The 23291-nt window shown below is 44.5% G+C and overlaps 1 protein-coding gene across 1 annotated transcript in view; it reads right to left on the bottom strand.

Moving 5' to 3' along the window:
- The window catches only part of LOC149450644 (NACHT, LRR and PYD domains-containing protein 3-like), a 108762-nt gene that overhangs the window by 19826 nt on the left and 65645 nt on the right, over positions 1–23291 (bottom strand). The window contains exon 6 of the mRNA XM_089691685.1: positions 5403–5573. Coding sequence (XP_089547811.1) covers positions 5403–5573 — 171 coding nt within the window. The remainder of the gene's footprint in view (positions 1–5402; positions 5574–23291) is intronic.

Genomic DNA, 23291 nt, shown 5'->3' on the forward strand with positions numbered 1-23291 from the left:
CCGCCTCCTCAAGCTGCTGCCAAGTCTAGAGTCTCTCATGGGTCCCTGTACGGCCTCCCATTGCTGCTGTCTCCATCGCCACACTCTGCCATGTGCCACTTTCAGGTCTCCTCACACTGCTGGTGTGTTGAATTTTTTGACATAGGGTGCTGGCAGATTACGGGCCTCCCATAGCTGCTGCCAGGCCCCTAATCTGCCATGGGCCCCTGTACCGCCTCCTCATGCTGCTGCCAGGTCCACAGTCTCTCATGCCATGTGCCACTTTCCGGTCTCCTCACACTGCTGGTGTGTTGAATTTTTTGACATAGGGTGCTGGCAGATTACGGGCCTCCCATTGCTGCTGCCAGGCACGTAATCTGCCATGGGCCCCCGTACCGACTCCTCATGCTGTGACATTGCAACAAGGTGTAATTCAACCCTACATATGTTAGACCGCCTTTACGAACAGCTAAAGGCCATCACAGATTTCCTGATGTTAAAAGCGGATAAAGGTACTCCCTGTGTAACTTAGATGTCAGCCATTGTCATCTCATGCGTGACACCTGCGCTTGCTCAGGCCCTTTGAGGAGGCCACGCTATTCGTGAGTCGGCAGGACTATGGGATGAATGAGGTCAAATCGGCCATGGGCCCCCGTACCGCCTGGTCACGCTGCTGCTGAGCCCACAGTGTGACCTGGGTCCCTGTACGGCCTCCCATTGCTTCCACTCTGCCATGTGCCACTTTGAAATCTCCTCACACTACTGCGGTTGTCCATTTTGTCATAGGTTGCTGGCAGATTAGCGGCCTCCCATAGGTGCCGCCAGGCCCCATATCGGCCATGGGCCCCCGTACCTCCTGGTCACGCTGCTGCTGAGCCCACAGTGTGACCTGGGTCCCTGTACGGCCTCCCATTGCTTCCACTTTGCCATGTGCCACTTTGAAATCTCCTCACACTCCTGCGGTTGTCCATTTTGTCATAGGTTGCTGGCAGATTAGCGGCCTCCCATAGGTGCCGCCAGGCCCCATATCGGCCATGGGCCCCCGTACCTCCTGGTCACGCTGCTGCTGAGCCCACAGTGTGACCTGGGTCCCTGTACGGCCTCCCATTGCTTACACTCTGCCATGTGCCACTTTGAGGTCTCCTTACACTACTGCGCTTGTCCATTTTGACATAGGTTGCTGGCAGATTCCAGGACTTCCATAGGTTCCGCCAGGCCCCATATCGGCCATGGGCCCCCGTACCGCCTGGTCACGCTGCTGCTGGTCCCACAGTGTGACCTGGGTCTCTGTACCGCCTCCCATTGCTCCCACTCTGCCATGTGCCACTTTCAGGTCTCCTCACACTCCTGCTGGTTTCCATTTTGTCATAGGTTGCTGGCAGATTACAGGCCTTCTATTGATGCCGCCAGGCCCCATATCGGCCATGGGCCCCCGTACCTCCTGGTCACGCTGCTGCTGAGCTCACAGTGTGACCTGGGTCCCTGTACGGCCTCCCATTGCTTACACTCTGCCATGTGCCACTTTGAGGTCTCCTTACACTCCTGCGGTTTTCCATTTTGTCATAGGTTGCTGGCAGATTAACGGCCTCCCATAGGTGCCGCCAGGCCCCATATCGGCCATGGGCCCCCGTACCGCCTGGTCACGCTGCTGCTGGGCCCACAGTGTGACCTGGGTCCCTGTACGGCCTCCCATTGCTTCCACTCTGCCATGTGCCACTTTGAAATCTCTTCACACTCCTGCGGTTGTCCATTTTGTCATAGGTTGCTGGCAGATTAGCGGCCTCCCATAGGTGCCGCCAGGCCCCATATCGGCCATGGGCCCCCGTACCTCCTGGTCACGCTGCTGCTGAGCCCACAGTGTGACCTGGGTCCCTGTACGTCCTCCCATTGCTTCCACTCTGCCATGTGCCACTTTGAAATCTCTTCACACTCCTGCGGTTGTCCATTTTGTCATAGGTTGCTGGCAGATTACAGGCCTTCCATAGGTGCCACCAAGCCCCATATCGGCCATGGGCCCCCGTACCGCCTGGTCACGCTGCTGCTGGGCCCACAGTGTGACCTGGGTCCCTGTACCGCCTCCCATTGCTCCCACTCTGCCATGTGCCACTTTCAGGTCTCCTCACGCTCCTGCTGGTTTCCATTTTGTCATAGGTTGCTGTATGGCCTCCCATTGCTGCTGGCTCCACCGCCACACTGTGGCTCCAAACACTGGTTTTGGCCCCGTGACTGGCCAAAGGAGTGAAGTGTGCAGTGATTCTAAGATCGACGGCACTCATCTGCATGTCATACTGACTGACAGTATTATTTCTCTTCCCCAGCAGACTCCAAGGGCATTTAAATTAAAGGTACAGTGTTCTGCACTAATATTAAGTCTCTCTGAAGCCTAGAAACACCCTTTTTTAAGTTAAATTCACAGCGAATTTATTCGACTCGAATCGAATATTGTCCACGAATTCGCCGAATCAGTCGAATCGAATTTTTCATTTCTTCGCTCATCTCTAATTAGAACCCCTGTTATCAACAATTAGGAAAAATATAGGGAGTGGGATAAAATGCACAAACAGAGGAAATGGGACTTCAATTCACTGTTGATACCACTAAGAAATTCAGATTTTTTCCCCACAGGTAAAGAGGAAATCTCAGGTAGATGGTTTATGAAGGAAGACACTCAGCTGAGAGATGTAATGAAGGGGGTACACTTAAGAACACTGGAGGATTTGAAAAGGGAAGAGGGAAGGATTTTCACTAGGATAGATATATGGAGATACAATCAATTGAAACAATTTGTGGAGAAATTGACGAAGCCCCTTAGAACTAGGAAAGAGTGGAATGAATTTGAGAAATATTTAGAAGACAGAGGTGATGGGAAACACAGCACTGCTAAAGCATATAAAACGCTCACGGACTTAGATAGCAAGTTTAAATTAAAATATATAGAAAAATGGGAAAAGGATCTAGGAGTGGAGTGGGAAGAGCACACACAGAGGAAAATATATAGAATGGTACACGAAAATATTAGTATGCGTGAAGTGGAAATGAATTTTAAATGTTTGACAAGGTGGTATGTTACACCGGTGATAGAGCACAAGATGAGGGAGGAGAAGCAACCTTGGTGTTGGCGAGGGTGTGGAGGGTTGGGTACGATGTATCACATATGGTGGGAATGCTCAAAAATACAAGTATATTGGGAAAAAATTACAAATCAAATTACGAATATTACTGGAATGGAGATAGGACTGGATCCTGAAACCTGTCTTTTTCATAACTCAAAATTACCTGGAAATAAATATAGAGAACTGAGTATATTGTGCTACTTAAATGCAGCAAAAAGTCTGATTCCTAAGTTCTGGGGTAAAGTTGAAGCACCGAGGGAAGAGGACTGGATAAATAGAGTGGACCAGATTGCTAGACTGGAAAAACTTTATTATATACAGGAAGATAGGATGGTGACATATCATATGAAATGGGAGAAATGGGAGGAGTTCAAAGGGAAGGTAAAAGAAGGTACTGAGTAAGTAAGCATAAAGAAAAGGGATAGAGAGGACAAGAAGAAAGAAAGGAAAAAGGGGAAGTGACAGGGAGAGAGAGAAAATATAGGAATTGGCCTTTCTTTCTTTCCTTTTCCTTTTCCAGGCCTCGATTTCCAGAGGATATGAGATACAAGTAGATCAGATAGATGTCAGGGGTATGTTGACGCGGGGTGGGAGGTGGGAGGGTTAAAAGGAAGGGAGTTATGGGGAGAAAATGATTTGAAATTAGTGTTTTATGAGATTTTTGTAATGTTATATTTTACACTATGGAAATGTGTATTGTCTTGTTTGAAAAATGAATAAATATTTAAATTAAAAAAAAAAAAAAAGATGTATATCTTTCCCAAGCTTAAACATCTTTATCAAACATTTCCTATTCATATCTCTTCCGCCAATCTTAAAAAAATTCCAAGTTGACTTCTTGAACTTTATCTGGCCCTGTAAGAGGCATAAGCTTTTGCAATCAGTATTGTTTGCCTTCTGAAATGATGGGGGGCTTGCATTCCCAAACTTGTCAACTTATCACCATGCCTCACAAATATGAGCCATCACTTCCTGGTCTACTATACATAACAACAACCAATAGATAGAGGTTGAAAAGTTCTGGTTAGTCCCCATACATCCAATCTATTGTGGAATGCAGATGTGACTGTGCCTCCTAGTGATCTCCTGTGCAGTATGTCCTTTCTTCGTGACTTATGAAAAACTTTGAAATGTAAATATCCACTTATGTCAGAAGCATCCCCAATTACCTCTTTTCTTTTTAATTCTGCAGTGCCAGATAGTCTATCCACTTCAATGTCCTATCCTTGGTTTCAGGAGCAGCTATTTCACTTCTGCCAGTTGGTAGACCCCACCACACAAGAGATTTCTCTCCTTTGCACACTATAAGAGCAGACTTGCCATGTATGGCATTTTAAGGATACCTGCAGATATAGAATTATGCACTCTCCATAGTCCCCTCCTTACTATTTCCCAAGGTTCTGAGGGACCTTCTTGAAAAGGTTTAATATCAGACATTGTATCTCATACAGACACTAGGAAAACATCCCTATATGCTGAAATGGGAAAACATTCTGAGGAAAGAACTTTCACTTGAAACCTAGCAAGTTCTTTGGTTGCAAGCTGCGTAAAGCTCTATCGGTTTTGTATATAAGGAACATTTTTACAAAATACTATACTTTTGGTATCTCAACCCAAAACCCCTACACACTATACATGATATTTATATAAAAAAAAAATTAAATAGCATTTTTGGTTTGTAGCGGTCTAATACAGTTTAGTTTCCCTTTAAGGACAGCAGTCAATTCTTGCTGCAAGGCTTTCCTTTAAAAAAAAAAAAAAGGGGCGTGGCTTTTATTTCAGGGGTAGTATGTTGAGATTTTAATTTCTCTTTGATTTATATTGGTGTTTGTTTTATACTGTTAGGGACTTTTTATGTTCAGCTGCCTTTTGTTTGCTAAACACCACTTTCTGTGAAAAAAAGCACCTAAAACTGCCCACATAATATGACTTACTTTCTCCATAGTAAGAATAAACGTTGGGCCTCCACCTGTTAGTCCTATTCTCCATAATTAAACCTGTCCTGTCACTGGACAGATTACACTGTCGCATCATCTGTGGTTTCCTATTCCTGCAGCTATACACCTGCCTGTGTCCTGCTTCTCTGATATGTTTCTGCATTTTCTTGCTTACTAAAAGTGTCCTGGTGCTGGCCAATTTTTCACTGCTCTATAATTTTCACTCTCCTAAATCGTAATGTACATTTGGAAGAACCTGTCCAGCTTCAAGTAACTGGAAGGGCTACGATGACAGCTATCAGTGCAACATGCCACACTGAATATTTATTTCATGTCCTGCAAATGAATATATAATTTATTGTAATTTTCTCACCTCAGCTCCTGTAGGGTACAGTTTGGATGTTGGAGTCCCTCACACAGACGCTTTATTCCAGAGTCCTGCAGCTTGTTCCTTGATAAATCCAGTCTGATGAGAGATCGGTTAGTGATAAGAATGGAGCAGAGGTCATCACAGCATGAAGAAGCCAAGTAACATCCATCCAAACTGCAGAGACAAATACAGACACATTATAGTATAATAGTATACTATACAAAAATTTTACAGAATTGGAATCACAAAACTAATATAAAATAAAAAAGTAAGAAACAATGGTGTCCCATTCTCAAAGAAGAACTCCAGGATAGCCCAAAAAAATCACGCATTAATACACCCCCCTACACAAAACACTAAACCATTAATACAGTTTTTAAAATCCTTACCATTTAGGAGAAAAGTCTAACTGAATTTGTATGACCTCATCTCTTTACTTAAAAAGATAACAGCCAATAACTCTGCCAAGGAGAAGGTGTAACAGCCGGGATTACATCATATCCTCTCCTCTCTCTGCAGTAAAAGGAAACTACAGTTCCCATCAATTACAGATGACTATGGGCAGGTACACTATAGACCTGTTCATGTTGAATGTGTCTGAGAGTCTTGGTCCGCCCACCACTGCAAATGAGGCTGAATAACATCACTGCTTCCTGGAAAAAGAATTACAAAAGGGATGTGCCAAAACCGGTGGCTGGGTTAATAGGAGGCAGAGCAGCCATCAGTCTTACAAATCAAAAATAATTAATGGTTTGATATGAAAATGAATAGGCTATTTCAGAGCAACTACTGAGTGACCCCAAAGATGGATGACATATTCAGTGAAGATAGGAAATTAGCAACAAGGACATGTAAATATGTTTTTGCCCAGAATTTTGCTTTAAGGTGAGAAATGTCTGTAAACATCACTTCTGATAATCCATGGAAGGGGGAGTGTAAATATCTCATACAGTCCATTTACTCTGTAGAAAGCTTGTCTCCCATATCATTGGGGAGATCACACAGAGACATGATGAGTACATACTGATCAGGAGCAGACAAGACCTGACAAAGAGGGACTCAAGGCAAAGATTGGTTAGGAAATGATCCATACATCTTTGGTGAAGTCAGATATATGCAGATAGAATGAATAACACAGACAGATATGAAGATGAAAGCACACATAGGACAGTCAATCAGTGTAGATTCCATCCTTGTGTGTAACATAAATCTGTCAATTCTTAAATAATCCTTGTAGAGTAACAGAATGATTCAGGTATCCTTCCACAGCTTATACTGTACAGAAGACTAATGATCATCCACATTAAATATCACTTACAAAACACAACAAGCTGTAATCATGTGGATGAAGGTTTTACTGACTTTTTTCCACCTTGATACCAGGGCCTGATCTAGCCTATCTGATCTGGGGGTGCAATAAAAAAAAGTCAGGGGGCATAATGTCCACACTATGTGTGTAAGTCACTGACAGTCTGTCACACATGGGAAACACTAGTTTGCAATAGATTGTCATTAGATTACGGTGATTAACCACTTGCCCTCCTGAGGATTTACCCCCCTTAATGACCAGGCCTATTTTTGCTACTTGGCGCTGCACTAATTCAACGGATAATTGCGCGGTCATGCAACGCTGCACCCAAACAAAATTTACGTCCTTTTTTTCACACAAATAGAGCTTTATTTTGGTGGTATTTGATCACCTGTGCGCTTTTTATTTTTCACGCAATAAACAGAAAAGACCAAAAATTTTGAAGAAAAACAATATTTTTTAACTTCTGCTATAAAAAATATATAGTAAACTCCAAATTAGTTATAAATTTAGCCCAAAATGTATTCTGCTCCATGTTTTTGGTAAAAAAAATCCCAATAAGTATATATTGATTGCTTTTTGTGAACGTTATAGCATCTATAAACTATGGCATAGATACTGCAATTTACGACTTTTTTTGCTATACAGCGCTGCGCTAGTTTAACGGACAATTGCGCGATCATGCAATATGGTACATAAATTAAATTTACATTCTTTTTTTTCCCACAAATTGATCTTTCTTTTGGTGGTATTTGATCACCTGTTTTTTTTTTATTTTTTGCGCTATAAAAAAAAAAGGCCGACAATTTTGAGAAAAAAAAACAATATTTTGTACTTTTTGCTATAAAACATGTCCAGTAAAAAAATTTAAAAATCAAATTTCCTCATAAATTTCAGCCAAAATGCATTCTGCGACATGTCTTTGCTAAAACAAAACCCAATACATGTAAATTAATTGGTTTACGTGAAAGTTATAGCGTTTACAAATGGCGGAAAAGATACTCAGATTTTAAATTTTTTTTATACTAATAATGGCGGCGATCAGCGACTTATGGCGGCGATCAGCAACTTATGGCAGGACTGCGGGACTGTGGCGGACATTCTGACACTGGGGGGAACTGACTTGGGGTCACTGACATCCCCAGTGACACCAATACAGTGATCAGTGCAAAAAAAAAAACACTGACACTGTACTAATGGCACTGGGGAGGAAGGGGTTAACTTTTTTTTGCATTAAAAGGGTTAACTGTGTGAGGGGAGTGTTTTACTAGGGGGCGGGGTGAGAACTGCAGGGAGACACACAGATCCGGACGGAGAAACTCTTTTCTACTGGTAAGCTTGTCAGAAACTGTCAGGGAACTGACAGAAAGCAGAGCTACTGCAGCCCTGCTCTCTGTCACTGATTGCTGCTAATCGCCTGGACACAGCTGATAATAACCGGCTGTGACCCGGCGACTGACACCCACGACTGAGATTGATCGGCGATGAAGGTAGGGCGGTGGCGTGCCTCACGCGCACCCCCTACCTGTTTTGAAACAGCACATTTTAAAACGTGCTTTTGCCCAGTCGTGCCGCCCTGCCACCGTTTTTATACAGTGGCTGGGCGGCTAGTGGTTAAACAAAACCAGTGCTCCCTTATGTCAGATGTCTTATCAGAGACCCCATTTACATCAGGAGTCCTCAGAGTCCTTCTCTACATCATGACTACTAATCAGAGTCCCCCTTTACATCGTGTCTCCATCAGAGTGCCCCGGTACATCAGGTGTCACCATCAGAGTGCCCCTATACATCTGTGTTCCTAACAGAGCCCCTCCTTGAATCAATTGTCATAAGAATGTCCCCTCACATATGATCAGTTATCCCTATCAAAGTGCTTCCTTACATCAGTTATCCCCATCAGAGTGCCCCTTACATCAGGTGTCCCCATCAGAGTGCCCCCTTCCATCAGCTGTCCCCATGAGAGTGCCCCCCCTTACATCAGGTGCACAAGCAAAATCTAGGGGGCCACAGCCCACCCCAGCACCCCCCTAGATCCGGCCCTGCTTAATACCAATGTCTTTCTTTCTTTTTTCTTTTGTATGAGTTTTGTGATGACCATATCCTAAGATTTTTTGGTTATTTCTCTATATTACATTCTGATGGGGTGTGGTGAGCCATGCACCTCTCTTATAATTAACATGTTATTATGTTTTAGGATGAATACAAGGACATATCACAATATACTGAAAAGCCATATAAAGGTGCTCTCTATCCATCAGAAGTTTACAGCAATAACATGGTTATTACGGAAACAGAACATCAATTTGTTGACAGTATTACTTACGTCTAATGTGCAGGCGGATTTAGTTAGCTAATCTGTCACTAGGTGGCTCTGTTATAGACTAGACTAGTATCTGGTTACAGAACATCATTGTGTCATCAGGTGCTAAACTCTTTTTAGTTAGAGCCCTGCTGTAGTGATGTCATGGGTAATTCAGTGTCCAGATATGAGCCAGGTTCAGAGGAGCCCTAGTGTAGTTGGGGCATGAAAGCCAGAGACTTGACCACCTGGCAAATGTAGCCAGTAAGTGGAGGCCCTGGACAGGGCTGGAGGTCAGAAAGAGGTAGATCTTCACCTAGAAGAGCCGGCTGTAGACCTTTTGACCCTTATAGAGGTGGGGGCTAGGGCAGGTTGAAAAATGGCCTTTTAGGTCGAGCCAATAGTTCTCTGGAATGAGGTTATACCCTCTAGAGGGTCCCAGCAGAGGTGTACTCATGGAAGAGGTGACTGCAGAGATTCTAACTCTTTGAGTAATAATGACTCTTGGTAGAGATAGACTGTTTATGGGAAGAAGGCTTACCAAAAGTGCTGCATGATGCTTTCACATGTGACTACTGCAGACCATCCGCTAAATGTGATTAGTGATGTGATGTGAATAGACTGTCAAATGACTCTAGATAGTATGTTGATCTGATATGACTGTTTGTGCCATCTTTGATGTTCCATCAGTAAAGTGCAGCCACCAACATCTCTGTGTGGACATTCCTTCCTTTGGGGATATAAAGGTAAATGACCAGGAATGTTGGGTGGAGGCCTCTGGCATAGAGTGGGGCACAATATGATGAAGGGTTAAAGCTTCATCAGGAGGGTCACTGTTCTAACAGGAGAGAAATGGGGCAAGGACTTGTGCTTTTGGAATACAGCCATTTGAAACCCCCTTACAACTTGGTCTCATCAGCCTGATCCAATTTGCACCGCCAGGGCAAAAAAATCCTTCCTGATCCCCCAAGAGGCAATTTGATCTTTCCTGGATCAATTACCCCTGGTGTTATTACCTGGAGTGTCCTCCTAGTTAGGCTGCTAGGGCTAAATGTTTTTGGCTCCCCTAAAATCATTGGAGTAGTTGTTGATTTATTTGGCTGTTCTGGATTTCAGAAGCTGTAGGTTTTATTGTTCTCCCCTGCTTTCTAGAAAGTTCTGGAACACTGAAGTGGACTAAGGCAAATAGGCAGCATAAATATTATTGTGCTGCAGCCAATCCCTGGGTGTGCCCAGAAGGTAGCTGAGGTGCACATAAATAGTCTGAGATTTAGAACAGCAGGGTCTTCTTGTTGAAGGGATTCCACCTGTTTAGGCGAAGGATGGCTACAGCCTGCAATCGGACATTTTGCTTTCAAGTTGCTGTTCATCAGGGTGCTGGCTGAGCAGTGCATTTGAAAGTATCTCTGACAGCATAGTGGCAGCTGGGAAAATGGCTGCATAAAGAGAGAGCTGCGGCTATACTCAGCAAAATTCAGACCCATCCAGTGACATGGGGCAGCATCTTGCTTGTGTATTCTTACCTCCTGTTTTTCCTGCTCTGATTCCTTTCACATGTGTGGACTGTTTGTTCTCAACTATGGGCATCGCCTGCTATTCTCTGTATTTTATTTCCTTCCCTTCCATCACTTCCTGGCCCGCCTAAGACATGCTTAGTCTTGCCCACATTGCCTGAGCAACTTCACTGTTCTCTGAGCTCCTGTTCATTATGAGTCACATTGAAAACAAGATGGCAGAGTTTGCCACTGCCCTCAATGAGCTCGTGGACGCTCACAGTGGGACAGAGAAGGAATTACAAGTCATCAAATGCAAGCTCACAGATATTGAAGACAGATCCCATAGGAATAATATCGAACTGTGTAGGGTAGCTGAGACTGTGTCACCCTCTGAACTTAGGCAGTATGTACAGCAGTTAATACCTACCTTGCTCCCTGACACCCCAGAAAGATAAATTATTGTGGATGGAGCACATTACTTACCCAAACCACAACATTTGCCTGAAAGAGTGCCCTGTGATGTAATAGCCCTTCTACATTTTATCCATGTCAAGGGAAATTTGATGAGGTTCGCCCAGCAACACTCTTCACTTCCTCCTCCCTATGCAGGAATTTTATCTCAACATGTAATGCTAGCTTGCAAAAAGCTAGTATCATGCACTAAGCTCTTCCACAATAATAAAATCCCCTACTCCTGGGGCTTTCACACAGAAACCCTCATCACTAAAGAAAACTGGATATTTGCTAAAGGTTAAAGCTGGCAAAATAAAATGGGATCTGCTACCTATGGAGGAGGAGGATCCATTTTCCTAAAGATCTCTGTGCAGAGTCTCTCCTGAATGGTAACAAGTGGAATCCAGATGACTTTAGCAATGTGTACCTGAATCTTCAATGACCTTCCCTGATAAAAATTGTGCCAATAAGAGGATTGTGGTGGAAAAGTAGGAGCGCAAATCCCCTAATGTGAAATTTCAAATGTATTTGCATATTGAGGTTCAGCTCAAATTTCTTGTTTTCTTTACTTTCATTGGGGAATTGAGCCGTTTTCTCTGTTCTTTCTGTAGCACTAAGATACCACATGGGACGTTTTGGAGAGCTATGTCTGAACTCTGCTGTCTGTGTCAACAACTCAAGTTTACAAGATCTTTTCATCTACAGGTAATATCTCATCATTAGACTCACTGCTACACAGTTACCAATCTACATCTCATCACTTTAGCCTGCCTTCATTATGGTTATCAAAATGGTGTCAATAAATGTTCATGTACATGTAAAAGACAATCCATGTGGCAAGAGTTGAAAAAGCTGAAAGGGATATATTATGCACTCCACCCAACAAAAATAACGTGAATGTACAAACAAATTCTTCCCTCACATCTTTATAGCCTGTGCATCTGTTAAGAAGAGAGCAATTATTCAGTCTGTGGCCTTGCAGCTTTGTGAAGCAATTTATAACACCACTGGGAGATATATTATCTTAAAGTGGAGTTCCATCCGTTTTGTGTTTATTGACCTCTTCCCTACCATGCTATAGCTGAAAGATGGCTACAGAGTGGTTGTCTAGTTCTGGAAGTCATGTGAGAACACGCCCCCTGCGCACACCCGGCACTGCCAGTGATCACTGTGTCCTATGGACGCAGCTGATCATGTGATATGGTAAATGGCCAATCACAGCAGCCATGTGATGAGCTGTGTCCAATGACACAGGAGATCACTGTGTAAATACAGTTGCCAGTTATCGGCTGCACTTTCCTCACACTGATACAGCATGAGGAAAGTACTGCCGATAACCAGTAATTGTCAGAGAACAGATTGGCACCCACCTGTGCCTATCAGTGCTACCCACCTGTGCCCAGCAGTGCCACCCATCAGTGCTGCCCATCAGTTCCCAGAAGTGCTGCCCATCAGTGCCACCTATCAATGCCCATCAGTGCCAGCTCATCAGTGCTGCCTATCAGTGCCAGCTCATCAGTGTCGCCTATCAGTGCCTCCTCTCAGTGCCCATCAGTGCTGCCTATCTGTGCCACATCTTCAGTGCCCATCAGCACTGCCTATAAGTGCAGCCTCATCAACGCACATCAGTGAAGTTGAAAAATTACCTGTTTGCAAAATTTTATAATAGAAACAAAGAAAAACTTTTTTTTCAATTAATTTTTTTTGCTATTTTGTGTTTATAGCGCAAAAAATAAAACACCCAGTGGCGAGTAAATACCACCAAAAGAAATCTCTATGTGTGTGAAAAAAATGATACAAATTTCATATGCGTACAATGTTGCATGACCGCGCAATTGTCATTCAAAGTGCGACAGTGCTGAAAGCTGAATATTGGCTTGGGAAGGAAGGGGGTATAAGTGCCTGGTAGGCAAGTGATTAAAAGTTAGTAGCTACAAAAACTGTATCTGGTGACTTTTAAAAAACACACACTTACCTGTCCTGGAGTCCAGTGATGTTCTCATCTGCACCGTCCCTTCTCTCCTTCTGTCCTCCACGATGCCGGCATCTTAACTGTGGGCACCAGGCTGTGACAGCTTGTGGTTTCACAGCCTGGTGCCCACTGTGCATGTGCAAGTTACACTGTGCTTCCTAATTGGTCCGGCAGTCTTCTGGGACCTGTTAAAGTTCCCAGGAGACTGCGGGAGGGAGGAGGGGGCCGAACTTCAAGCTCACTTTGCTGCTGTGAACTGAGCTGGAAGTGGGAGCGAGTACCTGTCAAAACCAGTCACCCGCTCCCCCCTCCCCCAAAAAGGTGCCCAATATGGCAGTGGAGGGGGGAGGAGGCAAATAAGCGGACCTTACACTTTTGAGTAGAACAATGCTACATATGCATTAGTTAAAATGGAACTCCACTGAAAGGAGGAAGTTCTGCTTTAAGGCCTTCTCCCCCGATCCCCATTAAGGATTGGCACCTTTGGGGAGTGGGTGCCTGATTTTTGTCAGGTACCTGCTCCTACTTTTGCTGTGATCACCTAGGTGATCAGAAACAGAAGTTCCCCTTTGTGGCAGGCGCAGCACCCTTTGGTGCCTAGTGCGCTGTGGCATTAGAACAATTATGCAATTGCTGTTTCTTTGTTTGATTAGACTGACTTTACTCTGTAATTCCTCCAATGCCGCTCTATGGATGCAGTAGGTTTAAAGAGCACACCGAATACTTTAGTTAACTTCTTTAATAACTTCAATCTTCTTCATATAACTGCCTACAATGGCTTGTTTCTTTCATATTACAATGGTTTAATTCGTATTACATTGGGTTGATTCAATAGCTTATCTCGATAGGTTCAATAGATTTGATAAATTTGTTCTGTATATTTCGATAGATTGATAAATTCACTTGGATTTATAAATTCGTTAGATTACTCTACAGTGACTTGATTCGTAAGTTCGTAAGTTTGGTGGAACTAAAAACGTTGCTTAATATAGACCACAAGCCCAGGCTTGTCCTCGGCTGGGTCCACCTCCAGGGCTTGCTCCAGGGTCTGGATGTGTCGGCACACCCAGCCCAGGAGGCCACGAATGTCTGGATCGGTGAACACTAGAAAAAGCCAAACAAAATGTATTATCTGTAATAAAAACCAACAACAACATGCAATACTTGTCTAACTTTGTCCATTATCCTGAAAGCACTCTATGCTGTTGTCACCTCATAATTGGAACACAGAGCTTACATTTCTTGCCTGGGAGCTTTTACATACAGATCTACCTGCATTACTAAACAACAGAGGAACACACAAGTGCATTAAATACCTATTTGGCCTTCTCTGCTTCCATAAAGCTCCTCTGATTGGAACTTTGTCTGTTTCCTCCTCTGTCTGGTGAGCATGTGTCTCTAGAAAATCCTAGCAGAGAGTTTTACACAGGCACAAATGTGAAACTGGCTGGGATTGGTTAAGGCTCTGTACAGTGTGAGGCTGGCTGTGATTGGCTCACCTTATACTAACTCTTAAAGGCATATTTTCCTTTTCTGCTTCTGCTAACACAATGAATATATAAATGTCATATAACAATCAAAGACATAAATCACAGCAATGATTCTGCTTTTGGCTTTTACATATACACATATACACTGTACTGAGGTTATTGGCAGGTTTGGTATACACATATATGTGACCATATTAACAACCTAGGACTGGTCTTAGCTGGCTAGCTACACCCTCCCCCCTCCCCCTCTGTAGTCTTCTGGTCCCAGAAGACTACGGAACCATTCACAATGCGCAGTGCTTCTTGCACATGCACAGTGGGCATCCGACTTTGAAGCCACAAGCTGTCATAGCCGGGTGCACACACTTAAGATGCCGGCAAACCCAGCTGTGGTGAGGATACTGTTGGATCATGGGACAGGTGAATGACTGTTTTTTAAAAATCAACAGCTACAGTTTTTCACCGGAGACTGGAGCTCCACTTTAACATCCACACCCCTGACTCTGGCCAAGAAACATGTAGATGAGGTCCTCAAGGGCTTTTTATTAATGAGTGGAGATTTCAACAGTGCTGTGGATAAATCCCTGAACTGCTCCACCCCTCACCCATCATCTCGATGTGATCTGTGTTCTTTCCTGCATTCAGTGGATTTATGTGTAACGCTACCACTTCAGGAGTTGCTGAAGTTTTTGGGTCCCCCTATAGTCCTGCACAGCCAGGCAACACGCATTTCCATTCACTTGCATTCAGGAGCCAATAAACGGACCTTGAGCATTATTTTTGTTATTATATTAGGGGAATAAAATTTGGATAGGGTAAGGGGTATACAGAATTCCCAATGGAACTGAGAATTGAGGATGAACTTCCTGAACTATGTACAAATCTATGAAGAACTTCTCTTCTTGGAGAGCTAGCCAGCATCTCCTAGTGTACCTCTCCAGACCCCAAATATTTCTCCATATGGCTGCCTGAAAGAAATCCATGGACAGGGGATCCAGTCCTGCCACTTTAAAAAAAAGACAGTCCCAGCAGGTTGCTAATCTGGTTTCTCACCAGAGTGCTCCTTCCCCTATCTGGCCCAGGGGGTGAAGGTTTACCTACTTGTCCTTCCCCTGTGCTGCTATTGATTTGGTGGCTACTACCAGGCCTTCCAGCTGGGCCGTTCCTCTTCTGCTACACAGGTGGTCCTCTCTCCAGGGGCTGGTGAGGGTGCAAATTTTTTTCCTGTTCAGTTGCGCCGGCTGAAGGTTAGCCCCTTTCCCATCTTGGCCTCTTCCCAGGCTCTTGCACTCCAACCTACGTCTCCATCTTCCACCCAAACTCTCCTGCTACTAGGCAGGCTCTCTCATATTTAAGAGCTGTTTGGACCCCTTGCCATGCCTCCTTTTGGGGATTGCTCAGAGTTCCTTGAATATGCAGATCAGCCACTCCTTATATTTGCCCACTGCTTCTAGAACTCTCTCTAAAGTTGTAGATCCTTTAGTCAGAGAGGATTAACTTCCGATATATATATGCCCTTGGATATTCAAGATTGGAGGGGTCATTTTTATTGTTGATCTTTTGATTTTCCCCAATTTATTTCTTATTTCATTTTTTAATTTTACATTTCTCATAATTTGATTTTGTCATATTTTAATATTGTAATTTTTTCTGTATAAGAACATTAGATGGCTCTCTAATAGACAGCTCCAGCAGGATGGTTTAGTAATTGGTAAGTTTCATTGATTTTTGATTGTCACCATAGGGTGGAGCTATGTTCCATTTCTAGCACACCTTTGGTGGACTAATTCAAATTTGAAATGCAATTTGATCTTCTGGCACTAGATGGAAATGTTTCCAGTTGATTAGAACCTGATTACTTTGCAGATGTACTTCCTGCTTTACTCACCATGAGTGGCCAATCAAGTGTGATCCTCCGGGGCTTCAGGTCCTATATATGGAGCGTGGTTAAGTGTGTGGGCATGCCCCTGATGATGGTACTTGTGACAAAACACGTAGGGTGGAGCCACGCACACACGTTACTGCGCATGCGTGAATGGCCAGCGGCCATTTTGGAAACTTGAAAATTTGGATTTTTTTGAAAATCAATGCCTAATGATGTTTGCTTACGTGTGAGTGCAACCATGCTTTAAATAAATGTTGTGATTATGGTTTTACACTATGTGGAGCATTCTTTCTTTGCATGTTTTCCACTACGAGTCCAAGCCTTATCCTGAATTTTATCTAGGGTTTAGGGTTAGGTCCCTAATTAAGGTCCATTGTTTGGAAGATCCTTGTCTGCTGTTTTGGTGATCTGGAGGAGGATTCAGGTGACCAACTTTCTGGATTGTTTAACAAAGTGGGATTGACCACTCCTAACAGGGGGTCATGCCTTTCAGGTAAGCCTGTAGTAGTGGTTGGTGACAGGACAATTCTCCTTGGATTTCTTTTGTTTCACCACAGCCTCTGGGACTTTTCTATACTTTTATTTTTGGATGGACTACTTTTTTGAGACATTTTTCACTGTTTTCTTATGATTATTTGTAACTTACAAATAATCATACACTTATGTATTTATTGTTGATTGCCTAGTATCTTGGTTTTTGTGTTCAGCTGCTATAGGTTTTACACCTCATTTTTTTAATTGATTATGTATTGAGGTTCTTATTAGCGCAGGTTTATATATATATTTATCCAAGTATCTAGTTTTAATTTGTGCATTTGGGAGTATATAAAAATAACCTTTTACAAATGAAGAAAAGAGTGCTCAGTAATGTCATTTTTTACACCAGAACTGCATATAAATCTCCTGCAGGAAGCAGAAGCAAATGGATTATCTGATAGACAGTAATAGTAGGTGAGGACAGTCCGGTGAGATCCTATTCTGAAGACACGCGGTACATTAATAGACGGTAATAGTAGGCGAGGAGAGTCCGGGGAGATCTTATTCTGAAGAAACGCGGTACATTAATAGACGGTAATAGTAGGCGAGGAGAGTCCGGGGAGATCTTATTCTGAAGACACGCGGTACATTAATAGACGGTAATAGTAGGAGAGGAGAGTCCGGGGAGATCCTATTCTGAAGACACGCGGTACATTAATAGATGGTAATAGTAGGAGAGGAGAGTCCGGGGAGATCCTATTCTGAAGACACGCGGTACATTAATAGTAATAGTAGGTGAGGAGAGTCCGGGGAGATCTTATTCTGAAGACACGCGGTGCATTAATAGACGGTAATAGTAGGCGAGGAGAGTCGGGGGAGATCTTATTCTGAAGACACGCGGTACATTAATGGACGGTAATAGTAGGCGAGGAGAGTCCGGGGAGATCCTAATCTGAAGACACGCGGTACATAAATGGACGGTAATAGTAGGCGAGGAGAGTCCGGGGAGATCTTATTCTGAAGACACGCGGTGCATTAATGGACGGTAATAGTAGGCGAGGAGAGTCGGGGGAGATCTTATTCTGAAGACACGCGGTACATTAATAGACGGTAATAGTAGGCGAGGAGAGTCCGGGGAGATCCTATTCTGAAGAAACGCGGTACATTAATAGACGGTAATAGTAGGTGAGGAGAGTCCGGGGAGATCCTATTCTGAAGACACGCGGTACATTAATAGACGGTAATAGTAGGCGAGGAGTGTCAGGGGAGATCTTATTCTGAAGACACGCGGTACATTAATAGATGGTAATAGTAGGCGAGGAGAGTCCGGGGAGATCTTATTCTGAAGACACGCGGTGCATTAATAGACGGTAATAGTAGGCGAGGAGAGTCCGGGGAGATCCTATTCTGAAGACACGCGGTACATTAATAGACGGTAATAGTAGGCGAGGAGAGTCCGGGGAGATCTTATTATGAAGACACGCGGTACATTAATAGACGGTAATAGTAGGCGAGGAGAGTCCGGTGAGATCCTATTCTGAAGACACGCGGTACATTAATAGACGGTAATAGTAGGCGAGGAGAGTCCGGTGAGATCCTATTCTGAAGACACGCGGTATATTAATAGACGGTAATAGTAGGCGAGGAGAGTCCGGGGAGATGTTATTCTGAAGACACGCGGTACATTAATAGATGGTAATAGTAGGTGAGGAGAGTCCGGGGAGATCTTATTATGAAGAAACGCGGTACATTAATAGACGGTAATAGTAGGCGAGGAGAGTCCGGGGAGATCCTATTCTGAAGACACGCGGTACATTAATAGACGGTAATAGTAGGCGAGGAGAGTCGGGGGAGATCTTATTCTGAAGAAACGCGGTACATTAATAGACGGTAATAGTAGGCGAGGAGAGTCCGGGGAGATCCTATTCTGAAGACACGCGGTACATTAATAGTAATAGTAGGCGAGGAGAGTCCGGGGAGATCCTATTCTGAAGACACGCGGTGCATTAATAGACGGTAATAGTAGGCGAGGAGAGTCCGGGGAGATCCTATTCTGAAGACACGCGGTACATTAATAGTAATAGTAGGTGAGGAGAGTCCGGGGAGATCTTATTCTGAAGACACGCGGTGCATTAATAGACGGTAATAGTAGGCGAGGAGAGTCCGGGGAGATCTTAATCTGAAGACACGCGGTACATTAATGGACGGTAATAGTAGGCGAGGAGAGTCCGGGGAGATCCTAATCTGAAGACACGCGGTACATTAATGGACGGTAATAGTAGGCGAGGAGAGTCGGGGGAGATCCTAATCTGAAGACACGCGGTACATTAATGGACGGTAATAGTAGGCGAGGGGAGTCCGGGGAGATCCTATTCTGAAGACACGCGGTACATTAATAGACGGTAATAGTAGGCGAGGAGAGTCCGGGGAGATCCTATTCTGAAGAAACGCGGTGCATTAATAGACGGTAATAGAAGGCGAGGAGAGTCCGGGGAGATCCTATTCTGAAGACACGCGGTGCATTAATAGTAATAGTAGGTGAGGAGAGTCCGGGGAGATCTTATTCTGAAGACACGCGGTACATTAATAGACGGTAATAGTAGGCGAGGAGAGTCGGGGGAGATCTTATTCTGAAGACACGCGGTACATTAATAGACGGTAATAGTAGGTGAGGAGAGTCCGGGGAGATCTTATTCTGAAGACACGCGGTACATTAATGGACGTTAATAGTAGGCGAGGAGAGTCGGGGGAGATCCTATTCTGAAGACACGCGGTACATTAATAGTAATAGTAGGTGAGGAGAGTCCGGGGAGATCCTATTCTGAAGACACGCGGTACATTAATAGACGGTAATAGTAGGCGAGGAGAGTCGGGGGAGATCTTATTCTGAAGACACGCGGTACATTAATAGACGTTAATAGTAGGTGAGGAGAGTCTGGGGAGATCCTATTCTGAAGACACGCGGTGCATTAATAGACGGTAATAGTAGGTGAGGAGAGTCTGGGGAGATCCTATTCTGAAGACACGCGGTACATTAATAGACGGTAATAGTAGGTGAGGAGAGTCCGGGGAGATCTTATTCTGAGGACACGCGGTACATTAATAGATGGTAATAGTAGGTGAGGAGAGTCGGGGGAGATCTTATTCTGAAGACACGCGGTACATTAATGGACGTTAATAGTAGGTGAGGAGAGTCCGGGGAGATCCTATTCTGAAGACACGCGGTACATTAATAGTAATAGTAGGCGAGGAGAGTCCGGGGAGATCTTATTCTGAAGACACGCGGTACTTTAATAGACGGTAATAGTAGGCGAGGAGAGTCCGGCGAGATCCTATTCTGAAGACACGCGGTACATTAATAGACGGTAATAGTAGGTGAGGAGAGTCCGGGGAGATCTTATTCTGAAGACACGCGGTACATTAATGGACGTTAATAGTAGGCGAGGAGAGTCGGGGGAGATCCTATTTTGAAGACACGCGGTACATTAATAAACGGTAATAGTAGGCGAGGAGAGTCCGGGGAGATCCTATTCTGAAGACACGCGGTACATTAATGGACGTTAATAGTAGGCGAGGAGAGTCGGGGGAGATCCTATTCTGAAGACACGCGGTACATTAATAGTAATAGTAGGCGAGGAGAGTCCGGGGAGATCCTATTCTGAAGACACGCGGTACATTAATAGACGGTAATAGTAGGTGAGGAGAGTCCGGGGAGATCCTATTCTGAAGACACGCGGTACATTAATGGATGGTAATAGTAGGCGAGGAGAGTCCGGGGAGATCTTATTCTTAAGACACGCGGTACATTAATAGACAGTAAAAGTAGGTGAGGAGAGTCCGGGGAGATCCTATTCTGAAGACACGCGGTACATTAATAGACGGTAATAGTAGGCGAGGAGAGTCCGGGGAGATCCTATTCTGAAGACACGCGGTACATTAATAGACGGTAATAGTAGGCGAGGAGAGTCCGGGGAGATCCTATTCTGAAGACACGCGGTGCATTAATAGACGGTAATAGTAGGCGAGGAGAGTCCGGGGAGATCCTATTCTGAAGACACGCGGTACATTAATAAACGGTAATAGTAGGCGAGGAGAGTCCGGGGAGATCCTATTCTGAAGACACGCGGTGCATTAATAGACGGTAATAGTAGGCGAGGAGAGTCCGGGGAGATCCTATTCTGAAGACACGCGGTGCATTAATAGACGGTAATAGTAGGCGAGGAGAGTCCGGGGAGATCCTATTCTGAAGACACGCGGTACATTAATAGACGGTAATAGTAGGCGAGGAGAGTCCGGGGAGATCTTATTCTTAAGACACGCGGTACATTAATAGACGGTAATAGTAGGCGAGGAGAGTCCGGGGAGATCTTATTCTGAAGACACACGGTACATTAATAGTAATAGTAGGTGAGGAGAGTCCGGGGAGATCTTATTCTGAAGACACGCGGTGCATTAATAGTAATAGTAGGCGAGGAGAGTCCGGGGAGATCTTATTCTGAAGACACGCGGTACATTAATAGACGGTAATAGTAGGCGAGGAGAGTCCGGGGAGATCCTATTCTGAAGACACGCGGTACATTAATAGACAGTAATAGTAGGCGAGGAGAGTCCAGGGAGATCTTATTCTGAAGACACGCGGTACATTAATAGACGGTAATAGTAGGTGAGGAGAGTCCGGGGAGATCCTATTCTGAAGACACGCGGTGCATTAATAGACGGTAATAGTAGGTGAGGAGAGTCCGGGGAGATCTTATTCTGAAGACACGCGGTACATTAATAGACGGTAATAGTAGGTGAGGAGAGTCCGGGGAGATCCTATTCTGAAGACACGCGGTAAATTAATAGTAATAGTAGGCGAGGAGAGTCCGGGGAGATCTTATTCTGAAGACACGCGGTACTTTAATAGACGGTAATAGTAGGCGAGGAGAGTCCGGCGAGATCCTATTCTGAAGACACGCGGTACATTAATGGACGTTAATAGTAGGCGAGGAGAGTCGGGGGAGATCCTATTCTGAAGACACGCGGTACATTAATAGTAATAGTAGGCGAGGAGAGTCCGGGGAGATCCTATTCTGAAGACACGCGGTACATTAATAGACGGTAATAGTAGGTGAGGAGAGTCCGGGGAGATCTTATTCTGAAGACACGCGGTACATTAATAGACGGTAATAGTAGGCGAGGAGAGTCCGGGGAGATCTTATTCTGAAGAAACGCGGTACATTAATAGACGGTAATAGTAGGCGAGGAGAGTCCGGGGAGATCTTATTCTGAAGACACGCGGTACATTAATAGACGGTAATAGTAGGAGAGGAGAGTCCGGGGAGATCCTATTCTGAAGACACGCGGTACATTAATAGATGGTAATAGTAGGAGAGGAGAGTCCGGGGAGATCCTATTCTGAAGACACGCGGTACATTAATAGTAATAGTAGGTGAGGAGAGTCCGGGGAGATCTTATTCTGAAGACACGCGGTGCATTAATAGACGGTAATAGTAGGCGAGGAGAGTCGGGGGAGATCTTATTCTGAAGACACGCGGTACATTAATGGACGGTAATAGTAGGCGAGGAGAGTCCGGGGAGATCCTAATCTGAAGACACGCGGTACATAAATGGACGGTAATAGTAGGCGAGGAGAGTCCGGGGAGATCTTATTCTGAAGACACGCGGTGCATTAATGGACGGTAATAGTAGGCGAGGAGAGTCGGGGGAGATCTTATTCTGAAGACACGCGGTACATTAATAGACGGTAATAGTAGGCGAGGAGAGTCCGGGGAGATCCTATTCTGAAGAAACGCGGTACATTAATAGACGGTAATAGTAGGTGAGGAGAGTCCGGGGAGATCCTATTCTGAAGACACGCGGTACATTAATAGACGGTAATAGTAGGCGAGGAGTGTCAGGGGAGATCTTATTCTGAAGACACGCGGTACATTAATAGATGGTAATAGTAGGCGAGGAGAGTCCGGGGAGATCTTATTCTGAAGACACGCGGTGCATTAATAGACGGTAATAGTAGGCGAGGAGAGTCCGGGGAGATCCTATTCTGAAGACACGCGGTACATTAATAGACGGTAATAGTAGGCGAGGAGAGTCCGGGGAGATCTTATTATGAAGACACGCGGTACATTAATAGACGGTAATAGTAGGCGAGGAGAGTCCGGTGAGATCCTATTCTGAAGACACGCGGTACATTAATAGACGGTAATAGTAGGCGAGGAGAGTCCGGTGAGATCCTATTCTGAAGACACGCGGTATATTAATAGACGGTAATAGTAGGTGAGGAGAGTCCGGGGAGATGTTATTCTGAAGACACGCGGTACATTAATAGATGGTAATAGTAGGTGAGGAGAGTCCGGGGAGATCTTATTATGAAGAAACGCGGTACATTAATAGACGGTAATAGTAGGCGAGGAGAGTCCGGGGAGATCTTATTATGAAGAAACGCGGTACATTAATAGACGGTAATAGTAGGCGAGGAGAGTCCGGGGAGATCCTATTCTGAAGACACGCG

Source organism: Staurois parvus, unplaced genomic scaffold (genome assembly GCF_062004578.1).
Source record: "Staurois parvus isolate SC_StPar_1 unplaced genomic scaffold, SC_StPar_1.0 ptg000569l, whole genome shotgun sequence".
Classification (NCBI taxonomy): domain Eukaryota; kingdom Metazoa; phylum Chordata; class Amphibia; order Anura; family Ranidae; genus Staurois; species Staurois parvus.